The 26,236-nt window shown below is 31.6% G+C and overlaps 2 protein-coding genes across 4 annotated transcripts in view; one reads left to right on the top strand and one right to left on the bottom strand.

Annotated features, from left to right (window-relative positions):
- Nucleotides 1–26,236, bottom strand: part of LOC143080470 (puratrophin-1-like) — a 103,094-nt gene that overhangs the window by 51,023 nt on the left and 25,835 nt on the right. For all 3 annotated transcript variants that reach the window (XM_076256323.1, XM_076256324.1, XM_076256325.1), the window contains one exon: nt 25,751–26,192. In XM_076256323.1, the coding sequence (XP_076112438.1) occupies nt 25,751–26,192 (442 nt within the window). The remainder of the gene's footprint in view (nt 1–25,750; nt 26,193–26,236) is intronic.
- Nucleotides 1,426–13,324, top strand: LOC143080471 (uncharacterized). Its single transcript, XM_076256328.1, has 8 exons — nt 1,426–2,191; nt 5,930–6,112; nt 6,743–6,943; nt 7,601–8,382; nt 8,934–9,044; nt 9,373–9,463; nt 10,114–10,221; nt 11,966–13,324. Exons 1-8 carry the CDS (start codon nt 1,660–1,662, stop codon nt 12,763–12,765), a joined length of 2,808 nt encoding a protein of 935 aa, XP_076112443.1. The 5' UTR covers nt 1,426–1,659; the 3' UTR covers nt 12,766–13,324.

The following is a 26,236-nucleotide window of genomic DNA, read 5'->3' on the forward strand; positions in this document are numbered from 1 at the left end:
TTCAGATGAATCGTCTGACAAAGACTGCACATTAATGATTTGTACCAAAACAAAAACAAAAATTTAGCCATTATGTCATCTCTGCATAAAATGCATGCAGTTGACATAATTTTAAAGTTGGCCTTTGCCAATTAACATGATTCATCAACTGGCAAGGTCATACCTCAAGTATATATGTCGTTGCTGAGATCTAGGACTAAACATAAAACTTATCTGGGAAAGACCAATGAAATACTTATTATGAACTAATAAAGTTTTTTAAGCATTTTTAAGTCCTCCAATGGTATGTGCTTAGATGATACCAGAAAACTCAATAATGTTTTCTAAGTAGAGTAAGTCATTAAGCTCACTGCCATATATAAATCAGTCAAGCTTATACATGATACAATCCTTAGGATAGAGAAGGGCTACAAGTAACAAGACATCATGTTGACAGATTAATTGTTAAGAAAAGCTTCAGGAGACAATAAACAATTGGACTAACTTACTGATCAATATCCAATAGCATTAAACAATGAAACATCACAGCTTCTCCAGGTCTTAAAAGTCTTTATTATATTAACCTAAAGCAAACTAAAACACTGGCTAAAAGAAGACATATTATTTCCCTGAATCTGAATCAATCCATGGCCTTGTATTTAGATTTTCGATATTGGACCATAATAGAACATAATTTAACCTTAACATATACAGATCTAGACCAGTAATAACAGTTCAATAAGTTTCAACCAATTCTGTCATCTTAAATCAGGACCAGCAATCCATGTATTTACACGAAAAGTGACAAAGTGACACAATATTGCTTTGACTCACTAAATTTTGCATTAATAGCTCTTATTCAGTCCATAAACTATCCACAAACTGAAACTTGGTGACAAATTAAATGTGACGTTGGCTCCAGTAAATATTCAACTGGATCTGACTCAAACAATTATTTAATAAGCTGATGGCCAATTTTAGAATAACCCTTGAAATTTGGTTAAAGATTTTGTATTCATAAACTACAGACTTTGCATTGTAGGGTGCGCTAAGAAAAATATTATCGGAAGGGGCATTAATCTGATTTATCATCGTAACAGTCTTCAAAGCCAACAACTCTATTGGTACAGCCTTGGCCTCAAGTATGTCTGATAGCTCCAAAATTATGTATGGGGATGTGAAATATACCAAACTATTGGAGAGTGTATCAAAACAATTTTCTGTGAACTAACTGAAATAATTCTTTTGTTTCCCATCAAAATACAAAATTTGTTCAATCTGGCCAATGATTTTTATTCACTTTTTCTTGATTTCAAAGTGAAACACAGCCTATGTTGAAGTTGAATACTTTATTCTACATTTGTATTTACATTGACCTGACTTCAGTAAGGGTTAACATTTATATAACCATCAATATTGTCCCTAAATTAACGAGGCCCGATCTAGAACGCGTTTTTGAATATTGCGCAACTCAGGGATTTTTCGGTAGTTGGTTTAACGGTTATAACATAACACATTAAATAAATATAAACAATACCTTTTCTGATTATTTTAGGAACTAAAATGATAAAATAAATCAATTTTTGATCGTAGTTTATATTTTATTTAAATTTATACTGTTATTATTGTTTACGACATAGTTTCGCGCCATTTACGGCAATGTAAACAATATCAGACGACATGCCTAGCAGAAAGAAGAACGGTCGGTTTTTGAAAAACTGTCAGGCAGAGACTTACAACAACAGATTAGACAACATATCTAGACCCGATTTATCCACAACTGATTTTGATACACCATCTACACTCGATTTTGATACTACTTTTACACCCGATTTTGATACTACTTTTACGCCCGATTTTGATACATCTTTTACACCATGTACACCAGGTTCTTTCCAACATGATCACACGTATCAATCCTCTGCATCGTTTGATGAGATCAATGAGTTCTATTTTTCTGGAAAATTAAAGCCAATAGGTTATACCAGACATGTGATTGACATTCAAACCTTTTTTGATAATATGAGATGTTCCAGATGTGACATTACATTGAAGTTAAAAGATGGAATTGGAATTTTGCCTGCTGGTTTATGTGGTCACCTGATTGTTCGTTGTTATAACTGTAATGACTTTGTACGTGTTGCCATGGGCAAAACCCACAATGCATCCCATGGGCCAAGGATATTTGATGTCAACACCAAACTTGCAACTGGTAAGTGCAAAAATAAAATCTGCACACCCTGTATATTTATACTTTATATTCACATGTAGCATGTTTACCTAGTACCAATTCCTGGACTGCAAATAATTATGATGTCTTGCGAGTGCTGCCTTGTAGTCGCATTAGCCTACTCTTTTTCGAAATCTACAAGGGTGTCTTTAACGTGCAAGAGGAATCCATGACAAGTCGCCCCACTCCTAATCGCCCCACTTTAAAAAAAAAACCGCCCCAACCTGGATTACCAAATCGGCCCACTTTTTAAAAAATCGCCCCACTTGTGAAATGTGTTAAATCCCGTTAATATTACTCCTGAAAACTTGCCCCACTGAATGGAAAACGATAAAATCTAGATTAATATATTATTAACCAGGATGAATTTAGTAAAGCCAACTCGCCCCACTTATGGAAAAAGATGTTATCCCGTTGTATATAAGTTAAATTCCGTGAATATTACTCCTGCGAACTCGCCCCACTATGGAAAACGATAATATCTAGACTAATATATTATTAACCAGGATGAATGTAGTAATGCCAACTCGCCCCACTTATGGAAAAAGATGTTATTCCGTGAATATTACTCCTGCCAACTCGCCCCACTTAAAAGAAAATGATAATAATCTAGATTTATATTATATTTAATATTATTAACCAGGATGCCAACTCGCCCCACTTGTAGAAAAAGATGTTATCCCATTGTATATAAGTTAAATTCCATGAATATTACTCCTGCCAACTCGCCCCACTTGTAGAAAAAGATGTTATCCCATTGTATATAAGTTAAATTCCGTGAATATTACTCCTGCCAACTCGCCCCACTTGTAGAAAAAGATGTTATCCCATTGTATATAAGTTAAATTCCATGAATATTACTCCTGCCAACTCGCCCCACTTATGGAAAAAGATGCTATCCCATTGAAAACCTTATAGAAACTTCTTATATTATTCCCTTTTTTTAATATAGCAGTAAGAAGTGAGTATTAATATTTCCACTTATGAATAGTACAAGTATGAATAGAGTTAAAATAAATATTTAACATGATTAAACCAATTTCACATGTGGGACGATTTTTTAAAAAGTGGGGCGATTTGGTAATCCAGGTTGGGGCATTTTTTTTTAAAGTGGGGCGAGTTGGTGAAAAAGTGGGGCGATTAGGTGTGGGGCGACTTGCCAGTGGGGCGACTTGTCCTGCTTCCGTGCAAGAGATATGACTCTCTCTTAACACGGGTCAGCCAATTTTCGTCCCCTTCCAACGGACTATCATCGTTACTTTAGTTTATTGCTTTTGGTTGGTTTTTTTTCTGTCGGGCAAGAATGTAAAAAATACAAAATCAAATTTACAGAACCAAAATCTTACATCATCCAGTGAAAAGGTACTTTACACAGTAGAATAAAATGCTTCATTGAGCGCTTATCAAACCCTGACAATTGGGGCAATATTGGACACAATATTCCAGCTTGATACTGTCTGAATTGGGATTGTGATTAAATTTGTTGACATAATTATGATATAGCTTTCAGGGCCTTTTGAAGCTACATGTAACTATGCTGAATGGGCTTTGGCTCACTGTTGAAGGCTGTACAGTGACCTTTAGTTGTAAAAACTGTCTTGTGAACAGTTGTCTCATTGGCAATCATACCACATCTTCTTTTTTATATTCTGTACATGTACATTTTAAATTTATTCTGTACTATGCACCAAATACTCAGACTATTGCCCTGATCTTTTTTATGGAACTCTGGTTGTGGCAAACCAACATTTTTTTCAATGTGGCCCCACATCAAGGATATGATATAGACCCAGAAAGAAGTCTGTAAAATGTATAAATTTTGAGCAATAACTATTAAGAAGTCATATTTTTTATTGATTTAATAAAATCTACCAACCCAACACGCATCGTTTTATAAGTTGTATTTCGTCACATTTCATTATCTTATGACACAAAAAAAATACATTGCATCCTGGACTCATCAAAATCTTTTGGGACTCACCATTTCTAAAAGTGATGAGTCCCAGGACTCACCATGAAAAATTCCTAGTGAGAACCCTGACTCTTATAACAAAACCTTTAACATCATGTGCCGCAATGTGGATATATCCAAAATCAGTGAAAATTTTGTGTCAGAATGAGGCCACACTTAGAAATATTTTGGTTTGCCAAAACCCTTAGTACCCAATCTATGCATCGAGAAAGTGGGTATATTTGTTGCTACAATGTAGGTAGGCTATTTCTTTTTCTTTTGGCTATGAGAAATTTAAGTATCAATGTTTATAAATCTTCATGTCTATCTGAATAAAAATAAATATTTTCACATTAGGACAATAAAAGATTTTTAAGTAGGTAGTATTTTCAAGGAAGGTACATGTAGCATTAGGGCAAACAAACCTATTCTTTTTTTAGGGTCTGATATAGTCTCCTTGTTCTATATATAGAAAACTGTTTAACCAGACTTTTTATATTTATATTATTTGTGTATTGAAATCATTAAATACTTTTGTTTCTTTTAAAAAAAAATAGCAATTAATTTGACAGATCAGTTGTCCAGATATATACTGATCATTAAATTGCTAATTGTTAATGAAAAAAACACCACATAAAAATTAAATTGTCTATCAGCTCAAGGCAAGATTTTAAGTAAACATATAAATTAGTAAAAAGGGCTAAGTTAGCTTTTCTCATCACTTTGCGTCCATCATGGTTTTTACAAAAATCTTCTCCTCTGAAACTATACTAAGAAAAATTTAACCAAACTTGTCGACAGTCATCATGATCATTGCGTTTATCATTATGGTATCTTGTTAAAAAGATGTGTCCCATGACCCTCCCCCCCCCCATGAATCAAGATGGCAGCCATGGCTAAAAATACATAGGGTAAAATGCAGTATTTTTTTGTTCATTACATGTAGGTCATGTTTTATCTGCCCTTTAATTTTCAGACCATTCGGGCAACTTGTTGTTGGGCTGCTGCCCCGGAATTAGTAATTTTAGGAAAATTTTGCAGCCTTTGGTTATTATCTTTTGATGTCTCGAAATATCAATGTTATCTGTACAAGACTTACAACATGTAGAAGCAGATAGAAAGCGAGGCTGTGGCGAGAAAAAGTTTTTTTCCAGCCAAGTACAAATAAAATTTATATTTCGAAACAAGGTATGCTGTTTCACTATAAACTGCAACTCTTATAACTGATCTAATTGATGTATTTAGAGTAGAAACTATCATTTCTTACTTATAAGCCAAAGGCGTAAAATTTCCGCCAACCTGTATATTTTATTGACGTCATCAATTAAACTGTACAGAAAACCATTGTCTACGTCATATACAAGGGGATATATACATGTACGATCACTGACTGTTTATCACAGATGAATTATAGTCGATGCAATTTGACTGCTCATATAGCACAGCTGCAGTATGTCACCTTATATTAGTACTGTTGTTCAAATTTTTAGTTTTAAAATATATATATGTTAGATATAGGAAGATGTGGTGTGAGTGCCAATGAGACAACTCTCCATTCAAATAACAATTTATAAAAGTAAACCATTATAGGTCAATGTACGGCCTTCAACTTGGAGCCAACGGTCTAATCTATATAAAAATGAGTAACGAGAAACATGTATAAATTACATAAACACATGATAACTACTGTACATCAGATTCCTATATGTACATAAATGTATTGACACATACAAATACTGCAATTTTTTAAATGAAAATTAATATTTCAGGTATGTACCACAGTGGAATAGGACCAATACAGCTTAATAATTTATTTACATCACTAAATTTGCCAAATGTCAGTGAAAGCCTGATAAGAAGACGTTGTGAAGAGGTTGGGCCTATTCTTGAAAATATAGCACAACAGTCCGTAGACAATGCTTTGTTTGAGGAGGGATTGCTAACAAAAACTTGTGAGTAAATCAATGATGACTCTTAAATGACAGATTTGTGTAAGCCTGATATTTTCTAGTATTGAATATCAATCTACAAAGGATTGAACCACTCTACACATGTCATGAATATTAATGTGAATGTGATTTGTTGTGTGAAAATTAGCACTATTTTGAATGAGCATGAAATGAAGTTTAAATCATAATTAACGCAACATAAGTTTTTATATGTCAGTCTTTAAAGAAAAATAGAACTTTATTCATATGATAAACAAGAGGCTAGCTAGATCTGGCTTTGTTCACATGTAATTTGTCTATTATTTGAGTTTGTTAACTTTCAAAAAACCTGCTATGAAACAATGAACACCAAACTAAGTCTAAATTATCCTTATTTAGTACAAGGTTTGTGTTTTATTTTCTCTTTTGTAAAAAAAACATGGCTGCCATTGCTATAAATAAATCATAGGGGTGAAATGCAGATTTTGGCTTATAACTCTGAAACTAAAGCAATTAGTATATATTTGACATGGGGTCAAGATCTATATTCCCTTAAATTTTCAGGGGAATCAGACATTGCCTGACCTGTTGTAGGGTTGCTGTCCATATGTAGTGCTTTTATCTTTTAACTTGTCAATCATTTTTTCATTTCAGGTAATTTACAAGCCGATAATGACAGTGATGCAATTCATGCCATTGCTAGTGGGTCAGAAACTGCAACAAGCAGTAGTGGAATAGCTTCAACAGATAACACTAATCCTGTGTGTGGCCCTATTAGTGTAACTGGAATAACAGCATCAGCAGACGGAGCTTATCAGAGAAGGGGCTCAGGAAGGTGTTACAATAGTTTGTCTGGTAACTATATCTTTATTATTTACCTATCTTAAGATGGAAGTATTATGATCTGTTTACATGTCATACTAAAACTAAAAAAAAACTTATTTTATTCTTAAAACTAAGAAATATTGAACAGATATATCATTCTTGGAAGCAGGGTTTCCGTTGGCAGCCTCCATTTTTACACATTTTGGAAAAGAAAAAAAAATGTTTGCAATGAAAGATTCGTCGTTTGCAAAAGAATTTGGCTAAAGAAATTATAACAATTGGATTTTATCCATCTTGTTTACCTTTTACGGGTTTCTTGGACAAAATGAATACTTCATCTTTTTTTTTCTCTTTTGGTTTTTTTCTAAGTAAGGAAAATTGTATGTAAAATATGTTTATGTTTGTTGGCAAAACTAAATTGAAAAAGGCATAGAGGTAAAAAAGAATATTTTCCACCAGCAGAAAAACATATGTGTATAAAAATGAACAGGGTTATAAAAATGAAATAAATTTGAATAAAAATACATTAAAAATACTCCTGGTATCAACTATTTTTATGAAGGGTACAATAATGTGAATAATATATATGAGGAGCTAGATTCCTTTTGACATGAAAGTGGGTGTAACACGTAATTAGTGAAATCCAGTAATTTAAAAAAAATATTCAATGGAAAACTTTTTTTGTAGGAACAGCTTCCATGATTGGGAAAAAAACAGGAAAGGTTGTTGGCTATAGTGCTCGATATAAGAGATGCAGGAAATGTGATGTGGCAAAATTTAAAAAACGGCTACCAACAAAACATAAATGTCGTAAGAATTGGTGTGGCTCAGCCAAATCTATGGAACCAGACATGATTGTGGAAATACTAAAAGACGCCAAAAAGAAAGATACCCCGGTAAAAACACTAATAGGAGATGACGATTGCACAGCATTCAATCGGGCAAGATGTGAAGTCGACTCATGTTTGGAAAAGGTCAGTGACATCAATCATGTAAAGAAGAACATATCAAATAGGCTCCACAAAATAAAAGGCAAATATAAAGAACTCTCTGTAAAAACAATTACTGCTCTCATTAAAAGTTTTTCTTTCATGTTAGCCCAAAACAAAGGTGACTCAGACAGAATAAAGAACAGTTTACCATCTGTAGTGCTACACCAGTTTGGTAATCATGATGGATGTGGAGACTGGTGCCAAATGAAAAACAAACCCACAGCAAAGCACAGAAATCTACCATGGGGTGCAGATCTCAAAGATGAAAACTTGAAAAAAGATCTTTTAAAAGTGTTTACAGACCTTGACCCGGGAAAGATGAGCAAACTAGATTCCAGTAATCCTAATGAAAGCTTTAACAACACTGTTCGATCAAAGGCCCCAAAAGACAAGCATTACAGTGAGAGTGGAAGTTTAGCTCACAGATTGTCTGCTGCTGTTTGTCAAAAAAATGAAGGCTACAAATATGTTGCACAGGTACTAATAATTTATTTAAATAAAGTATAAATATAAAAACATTCATCAAATTATTTTTTTAAACAGAATATGGTTTATAAACTTGAAAAACTGTAAAACTGGTTCACTAATTAGGTTAAGTTGAAAGATAAACCATAATCACATGAAACTCATAGATATAAAAAAGAAGATATGGTATGATTGCCAATGAGACAACTCTCCATGAGACAAACTTGACACAGAAATTAACAATTATATATATATATAGGCGACTATATGGCCTTCAACAATGAGCCAAGCCCATACTGCATAGTCAGCTATAAAAGGCACGAAATGACAATGTAAAACAATTCAGACCAAACTAACCGCCTTATTTTTATAAAAGAAATAGAACAAAAAACAAATTTGTAACACTAACACATAATTACAGGTTCCTTACTTGAGACAGGCACATACATAGAAAAAAATATATCAAAAAGAATAATATAAATGTTGTTTAGGATGGTAGCTTTGTGAAATGTTATCATACACAATGTAAGACACAGCTCCCAAGTTCTTGTGTGTTTTTTTAGGTCCATGAAGAGCTTGGTCTTAGTCCTGGAATTGCCACAACAGTAACAGCTGCAATAAGAGACAAGGATGTTAACAGGAAAAGGACTGTAGCAAAGACTAAGGAATTTAAGGTTTGATTTAAAAGCATTTCAGAATTTTCATTCGAACACAATCTTTATACATTAAATGACTTTTAAGGAGATTGATAAATTCTAAACATAGTTTTATGCAGCCTTTTGAAATTTCTTATTTTCATGATAAAAAAAATTAAAAATCCCTGTTTAGTGGGAGTTACATCCCTTTGATCATATGATAGAAAGTTTTAAATGAAAAAAAATCCTCTAAATTGTTGGGTTTTTTTTAAATTTTATATAAAGTATTATCCTATTGTATCATTATAACTATGTGAATAAACATTAAATTTGTCATGCTTTAGAGTGTGTAGACTTTATTTTACAGTTACAACGTTTAAAACTTAAAAGTCAGAGATCTTCAGAAACAAGAAGTCATGAAATCAGGGAAGGGGACACTTACTGCTCAAATGTCATTGGTATGTATAAATTTTATCTGTACGTTTTCAATAAGAATTTAAAAAAACAATAATTGTTCCTACAACATGCTATCAAAGCACTACCCATATATAAAATATATTCCAAAATATTTGATATAAAATTATAGTTATATTAATTTGGGATTTACTATTTTCTAACAAAGAAAGATAATTTTTGTTAGAGTTTTTTGACAACATAGATGTTTGGGGAATATGATTGAACTTTCATGATGAACAACCTTTTAATATAATTTTGACAATGAAAGAACATGACTAATTTCCATTAATGAAATTGCCCTGCTAACACTATTGGTAAATTATTTATAATACTGTTACTCTCTTTTGTGGTTTCTATTTCATATAACTTATATTATGTTTTTTTTTCAAATATCCAAATATACAATTTTCAAATATACAATTATCCAATATATAACAATATCAAAATAAGAAAGAAATTTGAAATCAAAATGTATTTTGAAGATTTAACAAAAAAAAAGTGTTTCCATTACTTTTTCATATGACAGTGGATTACAACACAAAAACCGAAACAGTGTTATTACATCCCTTCTTTCTAATTTTATACATTATATTGAATTTTTCCAGATAGGTCTTCTTACAAGATATAATTTGACCTCAATTGTATATTTTAGCTGATGCAGAAGAACCTGATTTGACAGTTATTCCAGGACCATCAGAGGACAACTGTGAACATATTGAGAAAGTTGTCGTTTTTTATGATTTAGAGACCACAGGACTAAGTATGATATAAATATGAATTGGAAATAGGAAAGCATCAAGTTTATTTGTACAAGCTTTAGGAGTAAGGGAATATGCCAGACTTGCCAAACAATTTCACCTATCAGCCAAGTATTCACAATAAAGGGCTGCGCTTGAGCACATGATACGCCCGTTGCTCTTTTAACTTGTTTTTTATGCTTTAAATGAATTTATATGATCAACTAGAAATATATATACAAATCAAAAGGGATGTTACATTAAAAGTTTCATAAAATCCCCCTTTTTTAAGTATAAAAATTCATTACTTAAGAAAAACGTAAAATCTAAAATTTAAAAAAATGGAAAGGGAGCTTATGTCAATAGATATAAACAATTTATCAAAGTTGCATAAAATTTTGTGAAAGTGTTAGTTATTGTCCCAAAATTGGAAAATCCCCCCTTTTTAAGCATAAAAATTCATAACACGGAAATGTAAAATCTGAAATTTATAAAAATTGAAAGGGAGCTTACATCAATAGATATAAACAATTCACCAAAGTTTCATGGACATTGGTGAAAGCCTTTTTGAGTTATTGTCCGAAGTGTTGAAAATCCCCCTTTTTTTTATGAATAAAGCCCCATAAATCCAAAACTTAAAATCTGAAATTTATAAAAATTGAAAGGGATCTTACATCAATAGATATAAACAATTCACCAAAGTTTCATGGACATTGGTGAAAGCCTTTTTGAGTTATTGTCGGAAGTGTTGAAAATCCCCCTTTTTTTATGAATAAAGCCCCATAAATCCAAAACTTAAAATCTGAAATTTATAAAAATTGAAAGGGAGCTTACATCAATAGATATAAACAATTCACCAAAGTGTTTTTGAGTTATTGTCCGAAGTGTGGACGACGGACGGACGGACGGACGGACAGACAGACGGACGGACGGACAACGGTATACCATAATACGTCCCGTCTAAAAGACGATGGGCGTATAAAAACTTGATATTTTCTGACAATATTATATACTTATTGACTGACAGGCTATAAGGACAAATCATTGAATGGATAAAGAGTGGAAGCATAGTTAAACTTGCTATTGTTTGAAAAAGCCAGTCAATAACTATTTTTTTATAAAGAAAACCATGGCATCAGATTGATGTATTATCAGACTATGATGTCACTTTTATCCAAAGACAAAAGTTCAGGAAATGGTTAAAAACTATTTGCTGGTTAAGTCTTTTTTACTATTAGGTAAATAGTCAAGAGAAAATTTTCTAAAAAAAAAGCTTGTGTTCGTTTATAGTTCTATTGTAAAAAAAACACACTGTCGTATAACAATGGTATTTTATTCGGAAAAAAGTTCTAGACAATCAGGAATTCATTAGTTGAGCCAAATAATGTCCTTCCACCTTTTTAATCTGCAACTTTTTAGAATGCCTCATCAAGGAAATGTTATGAAACTTACACAAAATTTAAGTCATAGATGCACATTTATTGGAAAATATAAAGAAAAATAATCCTGGTCTAAGAAATTCCAAGGGAGATAATTGATATAATTTAGTTAATCAAATGTGGGATGTGGAGGTATCCTTTAGTAAGTTGAGTCATATTCCTATGCAATACTCTCAGACTGCTAAGTACTATCCATACTGATCTGTGTCCACTATTGTTACTCTTGGTTTAATTATACAAAAGAAATTTGCAATTGAACTTTTACCATGACAATCATTCAATCTACTTATTTTCATCAATTTATTAAGTTATTTTCTTTTTTATATAGGTAGACAAAGTTCAATTACACAAATCTCTGCAGTTTGTGAAGAACAGGAATTTAACAGATACGCAACTCCTACTCAAGAAATTTCAGAAGATGCATGTAGAGTGACAGGATTAAAGTTTAATACAGCGACAAATGAGCTCCTTTACAACGATGAACCAGTTTCACATAAACACCCACAGCAAGTTCTTTTAGATTTCATACAGTTTTTAATGTCACTTTGTGCCAGTGACAAACACATTGTGCTTGCTGCTCATAACAATAGGCGATTTGACAGTATCATACTATTTAATCAATTAAAATTTTATAAATTATGGAATCATTTTTCAAGATATATTGTTGGATTCTGTGATACTTTACCTTTTTTCAAAATGTTGTATCCAGAATTTGAAAATTACAAGCAAGAGTATATTGCTCAGAAACTGTTGAATGAAGCTTATTCCGCTCACAACGCTTTAGATGATTGTAGAATGCTTATGTCTCTTGTAAAAAAGACGGAGAAAATTGATGTTCTCCTATCTGACTATTTTTACAGCAGTCACCAAGTTACATTTCAGGGTGTGCAACCGAATAAAGAGTCATTAGAACACTTGTTAAGAAATAAGGTCCTCTCTAGAACAATTTTCAAGAAACTTGAAGATTCAACATTGACTTACAATCATCTGAAAATTTCTTATCATAGAGATGGATTTGATGGTCTATTTTATTTGTTGAGTGAAAAGACAGGCAGTGGAAAGGCCAGAATTAGTAACAATCGTCGAGTGATCCAAAAGATAGCTGACTTTTTTTCTAATGAAGAATGATGTTATTACTGTATACAGTGACTATACACATGAACATGTATTGATAAATAGGGCAGCATTTAATATTTATACATGCGCTTTAAACAAAATAGGGGTTTACTGTTCTACCTCTGTCTGTGCCATAAATATATTTTGTTTAATTTTTTGAGGAACTTGAAGACGAGGATTTCTGATATTTTATTTCAGGGTTTATAAGTAAGCTTTAACCTGTGATGCATTTTAAGATTCCCCACTCAACAACTTCCTGTTTAACAAAATTAGTATGATTTTACACATTATAGCCAAGTTGATATTTTTTTTGTCACATTTTTCTCAGAAACTACTATATAAGTCAGCAATACCATGTGATTCTTTTTCAGATTCATCAATCAACAACATCCCATTTATCTTACACTTGTATCATTTCACACATGATAGCAATGTGGAAAATTTTAGTTACATTTTTCCCAGGAACAATTTCAATTTACCAAGATTTCTGAAATTTCAACATCTTTCTGTTTTATAAGGAAATATTCAGGTGGGGGTATCATTTTACCTGCATCACGGTATGTAATTCTGTCTGTCTGTCTATTAATCTTTCGACAATGATTTCTTCGCTTCTATGAGAGGGAATGATTTTATATGAAGCCCAGAGCTTGATCATGGAGAGTTGTAAGCATTTTTTTTATCTGGTATGCAGCCAAATTAATTACTCAGTTTAAAGTATGACTGCTGAATGTACAAGGAAATTATTTTTGTAAAGTTTTCTTGGCTTTTATGAAAGGGGATGATTTTATATTTGGCCCAAAGCTTGAAAATATTGAGTTGTAACGATTAAGCAGTTTTTAGATCTGAATTCAGCCACTTTGTGTTTGCTGATAGTTTGAAATGTAACTACTCATTGTACAAGGTAAAAGTTTGTCTTCAAAATTGTCTAAGCTTCTATGAAAGGGAATAATTTCATATTTGGTCCAGAATAGACTCCAGATCTTAACATGTTGAGTGCAATAATTAGATCTTCAGTACAGGAACTTCCTGTAAGAGGGTAGTTTGAAATTTTACTACCAATTGTATTTGTGTATAAGGAAAATTTGTGAACAAAATTTTCTTGGCTTCTCTACAAGACAATCATTTTATATTTGTTAACCTTTTGTAAATTTGTGTAATACTAATGGATATCTTGGATAAACCAGTAGGAAAACTTGAATCACATTTTCCTGAGTGACCATCTGTTCAGTTTATATTGATAAGGTATGCTTGGAAGGATGGGTACGTCAATAAACGCCTTTGCCAAAACTGCTTCCCTAATATAGTCATGCGCAGTACACATGAAAAGAATTTTAGGTCTGAAGAAAGATAAAATTTGGAAAACAAATATTAAAAATGTATCAATTAATAATTATCAGAATTTAGCACATTTTTTTAGAACGTGGTTGCTTTGTAATCTGGTCTCAGACTCACAAATTCAACATAAAAGCCCTCTTTTTTGTTTGTAAGTTTAGGACTCCGTCCAGTAAATAAGTTTAATCCTATAATGTTGCACAAAAATTACAATTTCATTTGATTTCAGTTATCAACCTTATGTTTTAGGGACTTTAAAAATCTGTTCATAAACATATATAGTTACCTTGTTTTCATTGTTGAATTTATGTTATTTGTTATATTGTTAATATTGAAATTATTAAATACTCAATCAGTAAGAGATTGTTTTTTTTATTATGTTTATCTGGCCTAGAAACCAAAGAATAGATCAGGGAGTGTTAGTTCTGTCTGTAGTAATGAACATTGTTGAAACAAATGCATGAAGTCATCACCAAGTCTCCCGGGTGCAGTAGATATAAACAAATAAGAAGATGTGGTATGATTACGAATGAAACCGATTCAGCTATAAAGGCTCACAATATGATCTGCACTGAATGACATTGGAATTGACTACTGACAGTCTGCTCCATATTGCCTCAAAAACATTTAAAAAAAACAGTTGAATACAATGGCTCAGCAAAATTTCAAGATAAATGATATGACAGAAAAAAAAAGACTCGTCATTCCAAGAGAGGAGTTCACACGGCCTTAAAAGTACCCAAGCCTTCAGACTATAAAGACCAGCTTTTAATGATTTCAACAGGATTCTGTATGAGATATCTGTTTTTATAGTTGAACCCTCACAAGTTTATATATATACGTCTACTAAAAGTAGGGGATTATAGTGTAAAGATCTCTGTGTCCGACAGTCCATTGGTACAAAGTCTGGTTGAACTGCAGGTAGAAGTTATTTTATTTTACCATAAAGGATTGTGCTATGATATCATTATGAAAACTTTATATAAACCTATAGGCATCAGAGTATAAATAATATCATTTTGGTATTTAACCCTTCTAATCAACTTCACGGTTCATTGATTATGTAAAAAAGGTATTGCATTACATTTTATTTTTTTAGATATTCAATTTGTGTTTTGAGATGTTCCCCATTAAGATTTTTAACCAATATTTCCATTTGCAAGTCTTAACTAGGAATCTACTTTATTCAAATAAAATGCAATTCAATTCCTATTGATATTTTCTATTTGTAAAATAAATAAAAAAAAGTTTTGAGACTCTCCCTTCAAAAATGTCAAACCCAATAAACCAAGTTTTTTTTATTTCTTTCAACTCAAATGCATTCTTTTATGTATGTATTATAAGTTTGTTTTATTTACATTTACATATTTCTTTTCAATTATTTTTGATTATTAGATTTTTGCTTGTGAAGATATGATAATAAATGACTTGAAATTTTGCACCCCCCCCCCCCTTCCACCCCCCTCCTTGTGAAATTTTACCTTTTAAGTATGTTTTTTTAATTAATAATTACAGTTTTGTTGATCCAGGATAACAAAGAGACAACTTATTACATTTTTAAAAATTAATTTTGGATATTTTGAGTGATATCTTGATTTTCTTTTAAAAAAATGGTAAAATGTAGGTTTTGAGAGCCCCCCCTATAAAAATTTTCCCCCGCAACACCTGGTTTTCTGACTTTGAATGGAAAGAGTGATGTTTGATGCATGTCATATGTGAAAAACAAAATTAGTTATTGAACAGTTTTTTTTTAAATTCACTTTTAGTTCATTTCAGGGCAATTTTTACTATATATCCATTATAATATTAGCCCTATTTTAGCATGTCCCTCCCGTTACTACAATAAAGGTAAGGTATATATTTTTTTAGCTTAATCCATTCATTATACATATATAGGAATTGAGGAAAAAATTCAGACATAGTTATTGGTCAGATTTTTCATAATTCTTTTAGATTGGGCCTCGTTAAGGTCAATTATAAAGTGACATGAAATAGTGGACCTTAACAGATTTACTATGACATAAATTATCACATTTAAAGTCCACCTTTAATCCTGTAATGTGAATGGGAATACTTTACTGTTAGTAATGTTACCATACACCACTGGAATGTTTTCTGATCTTTTAAGAGAAAATTGTGAAATTAAAGCATCATACTGCCCTACTATTCTACAGCTGTCAACCTTTAATGTAAATCTTCTTTTAACCTGACTGTCTGGTCTAACAAATTGTAATGTTCAAAGTCAAAAACAACAAATTGTAATGTTCAAGTCAAAAATTACAAATTGTAATGTTGAATTGGCAAGATTTACAAATTGTAATGTTCAAAGGCAAAATTAACTAATTGTAATGTTTGTATGCGGTCAAAAACATAAATCTCCTTTCCTTTTGCATAAAGATATTCCTATTGTTATATTATATGCTAAAATATCTTACCTGTAGCCACATTTAATGGTATGTCCTTGTCCAAGCTTAAATTAGCATCTTTTATTTTTGCAGGATAGAACTGACACTACGGTGGATTATTTTATTTTTGCAGGATAGAACTGACACTACGGTGGATTATTTCATTTTTGCAGGATAGAACTGACACTAGGGTGGATTATTTTATTTTTGCAGGATAGAACTGACACTACGGTGGATTATTTTATTTTTGCAGGATAGAACTGACACTACGGTGGATTCTTTTAATTTTGTAGATACAAATTTTCTTTGATGAAGGAAAACTTACTTCTGCGTGAATATTTAATTTCAGTGTTTTGTCAAAGACAAGCATACAAGCCAATATAGCAATCTTTTTTATTAGTTGAACATTAATTTGGCAGTTAAGGTGTAATCACGAAATCCACAGAAATTGGAATCCAACGTATAATAATGAATCCACAGTACTCAATAGAGGGAGTGTTGACCAATTTTGCTGTAACCAGATAACGGAAATACTTTTTTACATAATATTTTGACAGACTTACCTTAACTGGCGTCAGTCAGTTTTAGCTGATTTTCAAAAATGCATGCGACAATTCATGTGTAATTGTGTGGAAAATTAAAGGTCACAATGGAATGATTTTTTTGTGAGCCCAGTATTAATTGGTCAAAGGAAGTGCCATTAATTGGAAATTAATAACCTCACGGATTATCATTAATCTCCTTCATTACACAAATTAATCAGGTATAAATGATATATTAGGACACATGTCAGACATATTGGTTTTTTTAATAATATATAAACTCAGTTATTTAAATTTTCATTCATATTTTTTCAATACTGGCTTTAAGTATACTACATATTAAAAGTTACAAAAATAACAAAACTTTCAAGCTTACCAGAAAAGTACATACATATCAAGAATTAAGTTTATATATGCTAAAACGTACTTTCAAAATGATTATATAGTTAAAAGAAATGAGGATATTCACTGCAAAATTTGAATATCATTGTCCCAATATATAATGAACTCTTGAACATCTTTTCATTAAAAGTGTTTTACACTTAATAAGATAATGTTCCTTCATCCAAGCATATCTTGGATGTGCAGGATGAAGGTCATTCTTAGAATATGAGCCTGAGGCTCGAAAGTAATGAATTAGCTTTACTTCTCTATGAGGGGTGAAGCTTACATATAATATCTCTGTTTAAAGAAACAAACTATATAACCACCTATAGCTGGCCAGTGACCTTGACCCTAGTATATAAGCACCTGTTCCATAATAACTTGTCATAATTTAAAGCAAGTTTGTGTCGACCAAATATAAAACCCAGTGGAAAAGGGTGGGTCTGACTGATAATCCCTAGGGTGGGAATTAATTACTTTCGAGCCTCAGGCTCATATTCTAAGAATGACCTTCATCCTGCACATCCAAGATATGCTTGGATGAAGGAACATTCTTATTCATATTTCGCCTTCGGTCTCAAGTAATGAATTAGCTTGTTTAAAGTGTAGACACAAACTAAAAACAATTTTTATATAAATGCCAACATTTAATAAAGGATAAAAATCACAAGATCATCCAGTAACTACAACTGAAGAAAAGTGTTTTAGTACTGATATTATTTACTTTCCTGTTATAGAACTTGTAAAAAGTTTTACCATATGTCCAGACAAAACTGTTGCCATAATGTCCTTAATAGAACATCCTGAAGCTAAATGCACTTATGAAGAGGTTCCTCCAAATGAGTTAACCTTAAAACCTCGGATAAAATTAGAACTCTCTCTAACTATCTAAACTTTATGAAAAGACTTAGATGAATTCTCTCACCTATTTTGTACACAAAACATGATAAATCATTGTCTTAATCAACACAAAGTTTTGGTTTATCAAAACCTTTGATCACCTCATTAGGTAAACTAACTACAGTAACAGATCTGGTATTTTTCAAAAACTCATGTATATGAAAAAATAAAGTGCCATGTCTCTGAATGAAAGACATAGAATGTAAATCTACAGCTGATAAAGATAGTACTTCAAGGCAGATGTAGTCAAGGCAAATAAAGACACAAGTATAAAAGACAGTTTCAATGTTAAATACTCCAATGAATATTAAGAACTTAAAAAAGATAGCGCTAAATTCATCACCCAAGTGAAAGAGTATCTAACTCTTCAATTGCAGATTCAGGTTTAAGCAACCTTCCACAAATACATGTAGTAAACAAACAAATTCAGTAAAATCTATTTCTTAAAGGATAAAGTCTGTTTCAACATAGACCAAGAAAAATTCACATTAAACATGCTGAATATGAAAAGCTTGTGTTTTACAAAAATTTCAATAATCCGTGACTAACATCCTTTTTAGATGGTGATAAGGAATTGGTTCTCTAATTGAACACACCAAATAATGAAATTTCTCAAAAAAAATATTGATAATGCTTGATTATAGATGCATGGTCTCCAAGATGAAGTGTAAATATATTTTACAAATGATTCTGAAATCTCCTGTTTATATTAAAGTGATTTCTGAGTATAATACACACGTTTTTACCCTACTGCACAATCAACCCTTCAGGTGTTGGTTCACTTTAATTTTTTACAATATACAGTTAAATTAAGTCTCTTCCTGACGGAAAGACATTATCTTCAGTATGTAACATTGTTACTAATTTTTATGCTTAACAGTTTAACTGGCAAATAAATTAAAATTGGTCTTAGCAAAGAAAACCAACTCTGAGCAAGCCAAAAAGGATAATCAAAAGAGCCTTCTGAACTTTATCACTAATAATTTTCTTTATAAATATCCCCAACAATGAAAAAGATGGGAAAATATAAGGTCATAATTCTGATCATGAAAATAAAAACATCTCTGAAAGGAGCTTGTTGGTCAAAAGACAACGAAGTAATTATCTACAGATTGAAAATGAAAACGTAATAACAACAAAACAAATATATCTTCTTTCAATTGACATCCTTTTGAATCTGTAAATTTTTTAGACATATGATAAGCATCAAAAATTTTCTTACCAGGAATATAAAGAGCTGTGATAAAAATGTTCTTTCTTGAACACCAAGCCCAAATAATGAAATATTTGTAGTAAGCATGTTAAGTGACAAAGAGGTTACACCTCCTATTGCATAATAAAAGCTACTGAAATTGTATCTTCTGATTGTATAACTCTCTGTGACTAAAACTTTTTCTCCAGAAGAATATTATAGCCAACAATACTATGAAATCTATATGAAATGAGTGCATACTCTTAAAGAAGCTCCGTCTACCAACAGAAACATTTTCTTCAAATTTGGATCCCAAATCCTTATGTCAGAGGAATCTGGTACAACCCAAAAACTTATTTGGATGGGTCTATAAATCAAATTTTTAATTTCTGATTTTAAATTGTTAAAAAATTTCACCTATTGATGATAATAAACACTGTAACAACTATACAGTGTTTCAACATTATTTCTCGCCATGTTTCTGCAATGTAACATTCCCATGCATGCCACAGATACTGCATTAAAAGCATTCATCACAAGACCAATAAATGATGTAAAACATCTATAATACCGTTACACAATTCTATTTAAAAAGAATTTCCCAAGGGAGATAATTTTACCATTTCTCATCTGTCAGAAAAAACTTAAATAGCTAAGTATCAATAATGAGACAAAGGAAAACAATGTGCTTCCAAGGAATGAGTACCAACTTCTCAAAATTTTTCTGAAGCACAGCTTATCAAGCATTTGCACCACTTCTTCTGTATTCACAATACAATCATCTAAACTCTGATCCATAATAAAATAATCATCAATGTATAAACTATAGCATGTATATACTTCAAGTGACATTATTTCATAAATACATAGACAGGTTTTAAAACCTTAGTAAAAACTCTTGATGCAGAAGCCAATCCAAAACAAAAAAAAAAAACATAAATATCATATCAATGTCTTTTCCACATAAATCAGGAAATTGTGATATAAACATAAATGATACTTAAATATGCATCTGTGAGATCTATAGATGTTAGCTCTATCTATAGATAATTATTCTAAAGAATTACATCTAAACAAAAGATAAATGGTCCTGCTCCAAATGCTGATAAGCCACAAACTTAGTTTGTTTTAATTTTTCAAATAGATACAGGCCTTGAAGACCAATCTTTCTTAGGAACCAAGAAAATATAGGAAATAAACTGATTTTCCATTGATCGATCAACCTTTTAAATAGCTCTCTTAGCTATCAATTTTTGGACTTCTGAAATTAATTCATCCTTATGAAAGGTGAAATGTATTTAATTCAAAAAGGATAAACCTTGTGGTACATCATTAAAAATAATTTTATAACCATTTCTTAATAAATCTAATATCAATAGATCATTAGTAACATTTTCCAAATCATAATATTTAAGTTATCTACTGTATATATAGCAACTGGTTGAGAAATGTGACCTCTTTGAGATTCTCTGTTCCCTTTTTGGAAACGTCTCCCTCTCAATGAAGGGAATTGCCTACTACATGTAGTATAGTCGCCCTGTTGACCAACAGAGCCTCTGCAGTTAAAAAACTGATATTGCCTTTCCCATAACAGCTGGTAGTAAATTAATTGCTAGACCTGGAACCTCTTCCAAGGAATCTATAATTTGCTAAGAATCTTTGTATAAACACTAAGTTTGCTTTTTGCAATCATAACTAGAAATGTGATAAAGCAACTATCACAACAGAATTACAAATAAGTTTTATCATCTAAATATTTCTGAGCATCTCCTATGGGTTTAACCAGAAAACCATGGTAAAACAAACAAATATAATTTTACAATAAAATCCTTGTATTATCAAGATCCAATGGCTCATTCCTACAACAAGAAATAGCAAACTCAACAATAGGGGTGATGATCAACCCCTTAATAAAGTATCTCTGGGTTTCCTGCATCTTTGAAACCACAGAGTGGGCCTGTCTAGGCATTGCCATTTCGATTTTTTAATTATCCTAGACACACTAGGATTGTCACAGTTCTCAGTGTGATAGTATTTCCTCTAAGAACTTTATATATTCCTGATTTTATCAAAATCATGATTAAACTGTTCAACAAACAGGATGAGATAATGGACCATTAATCTCACTAAAAGAAGCCTTAAAGGCTTCTGAAAACCTTAATGCAGGATCAAAAGACCTTAATGCAGGATCAAAAGACGTATCAAATTCAACTCCGGCTGGACTATCATCAGCCATGGCACATACTCCAAAAGGAGGTACATACACCGTATCAATTCAGTAGATAAGATCAAAATTTAGAACTAAATCTTCATTAAAGTAAGCCTCTAATGGCAAAAATTCAAATATAGCAGCAGGTTTCTCTACAAACTCTGCTAGAGTTGAAGGCAGTGAAACTGTCTCAAACCTCATGATTCATACAGGTTCTTTAATACATTAATAATAAATAGTAAATGTATCAATATACATGCCTATCTAAATCTCAACAGCACTTTCGTTAGAAACAATCACAAATCAAATAGATTTTGAAGTTATACAAGTAACACTAGATTTTAAAACTTACTTTTTACAGGTTCTGTTGCTTTGTCAATTATTTCCAATTGCCATGCCATTATGATCTATTATAAAACTACTAGGTTTTATAACTGTTTAAGAAGAGGATTTATTTAAAATACCTCTTGTATTCCTATTAAATTTATCATCTTTAATTTCTAAAACATTCCAGAGATGATGAAAATCATAACCATCACCCTTGTAAGTGTAAACATCATTCTAAACATCTTGCAAAAACAATACATTTGCATAAACAAATTCAGCCATTGTAATACAAAAATGTGTACCTGTGCAGGTAAAACACGTGTAAATTGTGAAAAGTACTCACGACCTTCAGATGAATAGAAATACTTTTAAATATCTACCTGTTTAACAAACAGGAGTATGAATTAAGTAACAAATGTGCTATTAGGCAAAAACTTAATGAATATATAAAATTGTCATACATCGTAGACAATAAAATATTTAATTAATTTCCATGAACACTTGTCATACATCGTAGACAAGAAATTTTTAAATTCATTTCCATCAACAATTGTCATACATCGTAGACAATTGAGGAATTATTATTTGTAAATAACAAAATAACATTAGAACTTGTCGTACATCGTAGACAAGTTAATGTAACTTTAATAACTTTCTGCCAAATTTAAGATAAAAATAAAATAACTAAAAAGAACTTATGTGAAGTGTTCACTTCAACCCTCTAGAAAAATAATGACAAGTTATTATGGAACAGGTGCTTATATACTAGGGTCAAGGTCACTGGCCAGCTATAGGTGGTTATATAGTTTGTTTCTTTAAACAGAGATATTATATGTAAGCTTCACCCCTCATAGAGAAGTAAAGCTAATTCATTACTTGAGACCGAAGGCGAAATATGAATAAGAATCATTATTCACACCTGTAATGACAATTGGTTCACCTGTCTAACTATACAAGTACTTGTTTGCAGGATAATGTCCTCAGACAACAGTATATTTGTCATCAGTTTACCTATCCTTATTATATACTAATATATCCATCAAACAAATGGCCACACATGTATGATCATGTCAATCAAACTGGACAACCACAAAACATTTGACAAAACACAAGTCGAGTGTTAGATCTGAATAGTACATACATGCTTCAGTACAAGGTATAGGTCTAACAAAATATTCCTACCTGGAAAAGTTTCAATGAATAACCAGAATTCAACTAAAATGTCATATCTCCCATTCCAACTTTTTTTTTACTCTTACTGGAACTCATCCTTTTTTTCTCTCAGTCATGCTATGGCCATGTGCTTTTGTTTTGATAACAAAAACATTGCACCATTCCATAACTGCACTATGATTAGCTTAATCCTGTCAAAGTCCACCCAAGTTTTAATGATAATAGAAGATTCTATTCCAAGAAGAAATTTTAGATAGTGACCAGTTCCTTACTTTTCATAATCATGATAATTATATAAACAGTTGGCAAAGTAGGCAAATTTGTTTTGATGTCAGATGGCAAGGTGAAGAAGTAAATTTTGATTTTAGCTGAATAAGGAAATCACACTACTCTCAACTATACCTGATACAGTTGACTTTAGCCAGCCAAGAGGGCAAGTTGATTTTAACTTGGGCTTGTAAATATTAGAAAACATTATGTTGTAATATAGGAGATACAATGTAGCTACACATGTGACCTTTGACTAAACTTGCAAAGTAGGCAACTTTTAAAGTCAACTTGAGTTGAACTTAATTTACTGCAATAGTGAAATAAAAAGAGAATTTGTTTATATATCAAATTATTTTCATCTAGTTTGACTTTTGTAATTTCAAAACACTTACAGATATTTTATGAACCACAAATAACTATATATGAAGGTAAGTTACAGTGAGGTACTTTTAAACTACTTTAACTATCTTTAACACAAATATTTAAAAAATGAGAAAGAAAGCTTCCCTGAACTCAACTATTGTACATTAAAATGTAATAATAACTCAAATGAACTGGTCTATGTCGAAACAAGACATAGCTGATCTGAATTGGAACCTTTTTTTCCTTTCCCATACATTAAACTTTCATCAAATATAAGTGTTATGAATTGTTTGTATTGTATTGTAACCTTGGGACATATTTCTTAATATATATGTTTCATTTTTCAATTCTGAATCCATTGTAATAAATACAAATAAAACATCTGATCTGAATATGCTGAAGGTGTTTTATTAAATAATTGGTTAAAGCTATGTGCACACTGTGATATCTGTTTTAAAAAGTTTATGGCTTGATAATGTCCCATCTCGCCCCTTTTCTCAATTCATCTTCAGTTCATGTGTCTTTCAATTCAGTTATATCCTAGACTTTATGATTGTCTATTTGTGTCACTGTGACATTCATCCCTTACATGGATTTTGTTCATTGTTGAAGGCCTTTAATTATATATATAAATGACTTATATAGTTGCTCACCTTCTATATCATTTGACCTCTAGTAGAGTCTGAGAGTTGTCTCATTGGTCATCAAATCCAAATCTCCTTATTTTTTAAATTAATCACTCACACAAAAATCATTCTAAAATATTGGCCATCTTCACACACAAATCGTTAAATAAGAAGCAGTTCGGTTTTAAAGTCATGCAATTTCACAATATAATTTTAACTATGAAAAGAGGCTCGTTTATTTATTAAAGATGATATGGTGATATCATCAGGCTAGATTTATATTTTGGGTCACTGTAGTTGTCGGGTTGTTGTTTCATAGTTTTACATTCTAAATTTCCTCTTATTCAGCTTATAAGGCTTTCAATTATGAATAAAACAAGTTAAAGATTCATGAGAATGAGTCAGAAACCCAACACAGTAAAACAACAAAATTAAACATGAAGTAGTATATTGTCTGACAGTCTAGCTGTCATCTTTTCAAACTGCTCAAACATCAACTTGATCAACAAATAGTAATGATTTCTAATGAGTTCAATGTTAAAACTTTATGCCAACCTAACTTCAAAACGATTGATGTCAAATACAGTTTAAAAGATCATTAAATTTCCGTGCCAATTTCTAGCAAGAACTATATTGCACTGAAAATCAACAGATTTTGCTAATGTGTGTAATTTGACAGCAGGCAAACACTTTGGACAGTTAATGTTATGTCAAACTAGATAAGCAGGCAACTCATTCTTAAAATAACCTGCCTTCAAATTAAAACCTATCAGGCATTCAGGTTACAAGGAAGTAATTATTTACATAGGCGACAATGGTAGCCTTATTTGGTCCTGCCTTTTCACTATCAAAGATCCATTGAAAAAAATTTCAAATTCTGAATTATCAACACCTTTGGGTGTAATTGCAATGGTCAAACAAATATGGTGCCGCAGCTTTTTTGATAGAAAAATGGCATTTTTTAAGGGTACTCAACGGTTCTGGAATTTCCGAAATAGTATGAATGAAGAACACTCCTTGCTTAATTTGGCACAGAAAATGTTGCTTGTCTTAAAGAGTTTTCTCTAGATTTCTCGCTATTTCTACACCAATGGCCAACACCCATTTCTCACTATTTCAATTTTAATTTCTAATTACCAAGGCAGCAGAAAATAAATTTACTTTTTTCTATTATCTTGGATGTAAAATCTAGGTGGTGCCAGTCATCTTTATTTACTTCCTTTTAACCTTCATGTAAGACCCTTGTAGACTAGAACATTATACAATTGTCTTACCTGGTCTGTTTGAGAACCTTGATCTATTTGTGACTGCTGACAGTACTTTCTTTCCATCTGGTATTTGTCTATTCCTCTTACAATCCTTGCATGAATCAGCACTTTCCTCTAGTTTTATTTTTTGTATACTATCTTCAAAAGACACCATTGTTCTTTGAAGTAGTTTACCAAGATCTTCATCAGACCTCATTTTAAATCGATTGGACCATTCCATATTTAAAACATTTGCAATTTCATTATTTTTTCTCAAAATCACATCATGTAATCCTTGTAAAGAACAATATTTAACAGCAAGCTGTATTTGACCTCCAGATGACCTTCTGATGTAAATATATTGTTGCCCTGGTAACAGTTGTTTGGTGTCCTGCAGATGAATTATAATAGATCCTTGACAACACACTGGCCACTGGAAAGTGCTAGGACATCCTGGTTCTTGGAAATTCTGCAAATAAACCAAAAAGGTATACTAGTGAGTAAATTTGTCTT

The sequence above is a fragment of the Mytilus galloprovincialis genome, chromosome 6 (genome assembly GCF_965363235.1).
Source record: "Mytilus galloprovincialis chromosome 6, xbMytGall1.hap1.1, whole genome shotgun sequence".
NCBI lineage: Eukaryota > Metazoa > Mollusca > Bivalvia > Mytilida > Mytilidae > Mytilus > Mytilus galloprovincialis.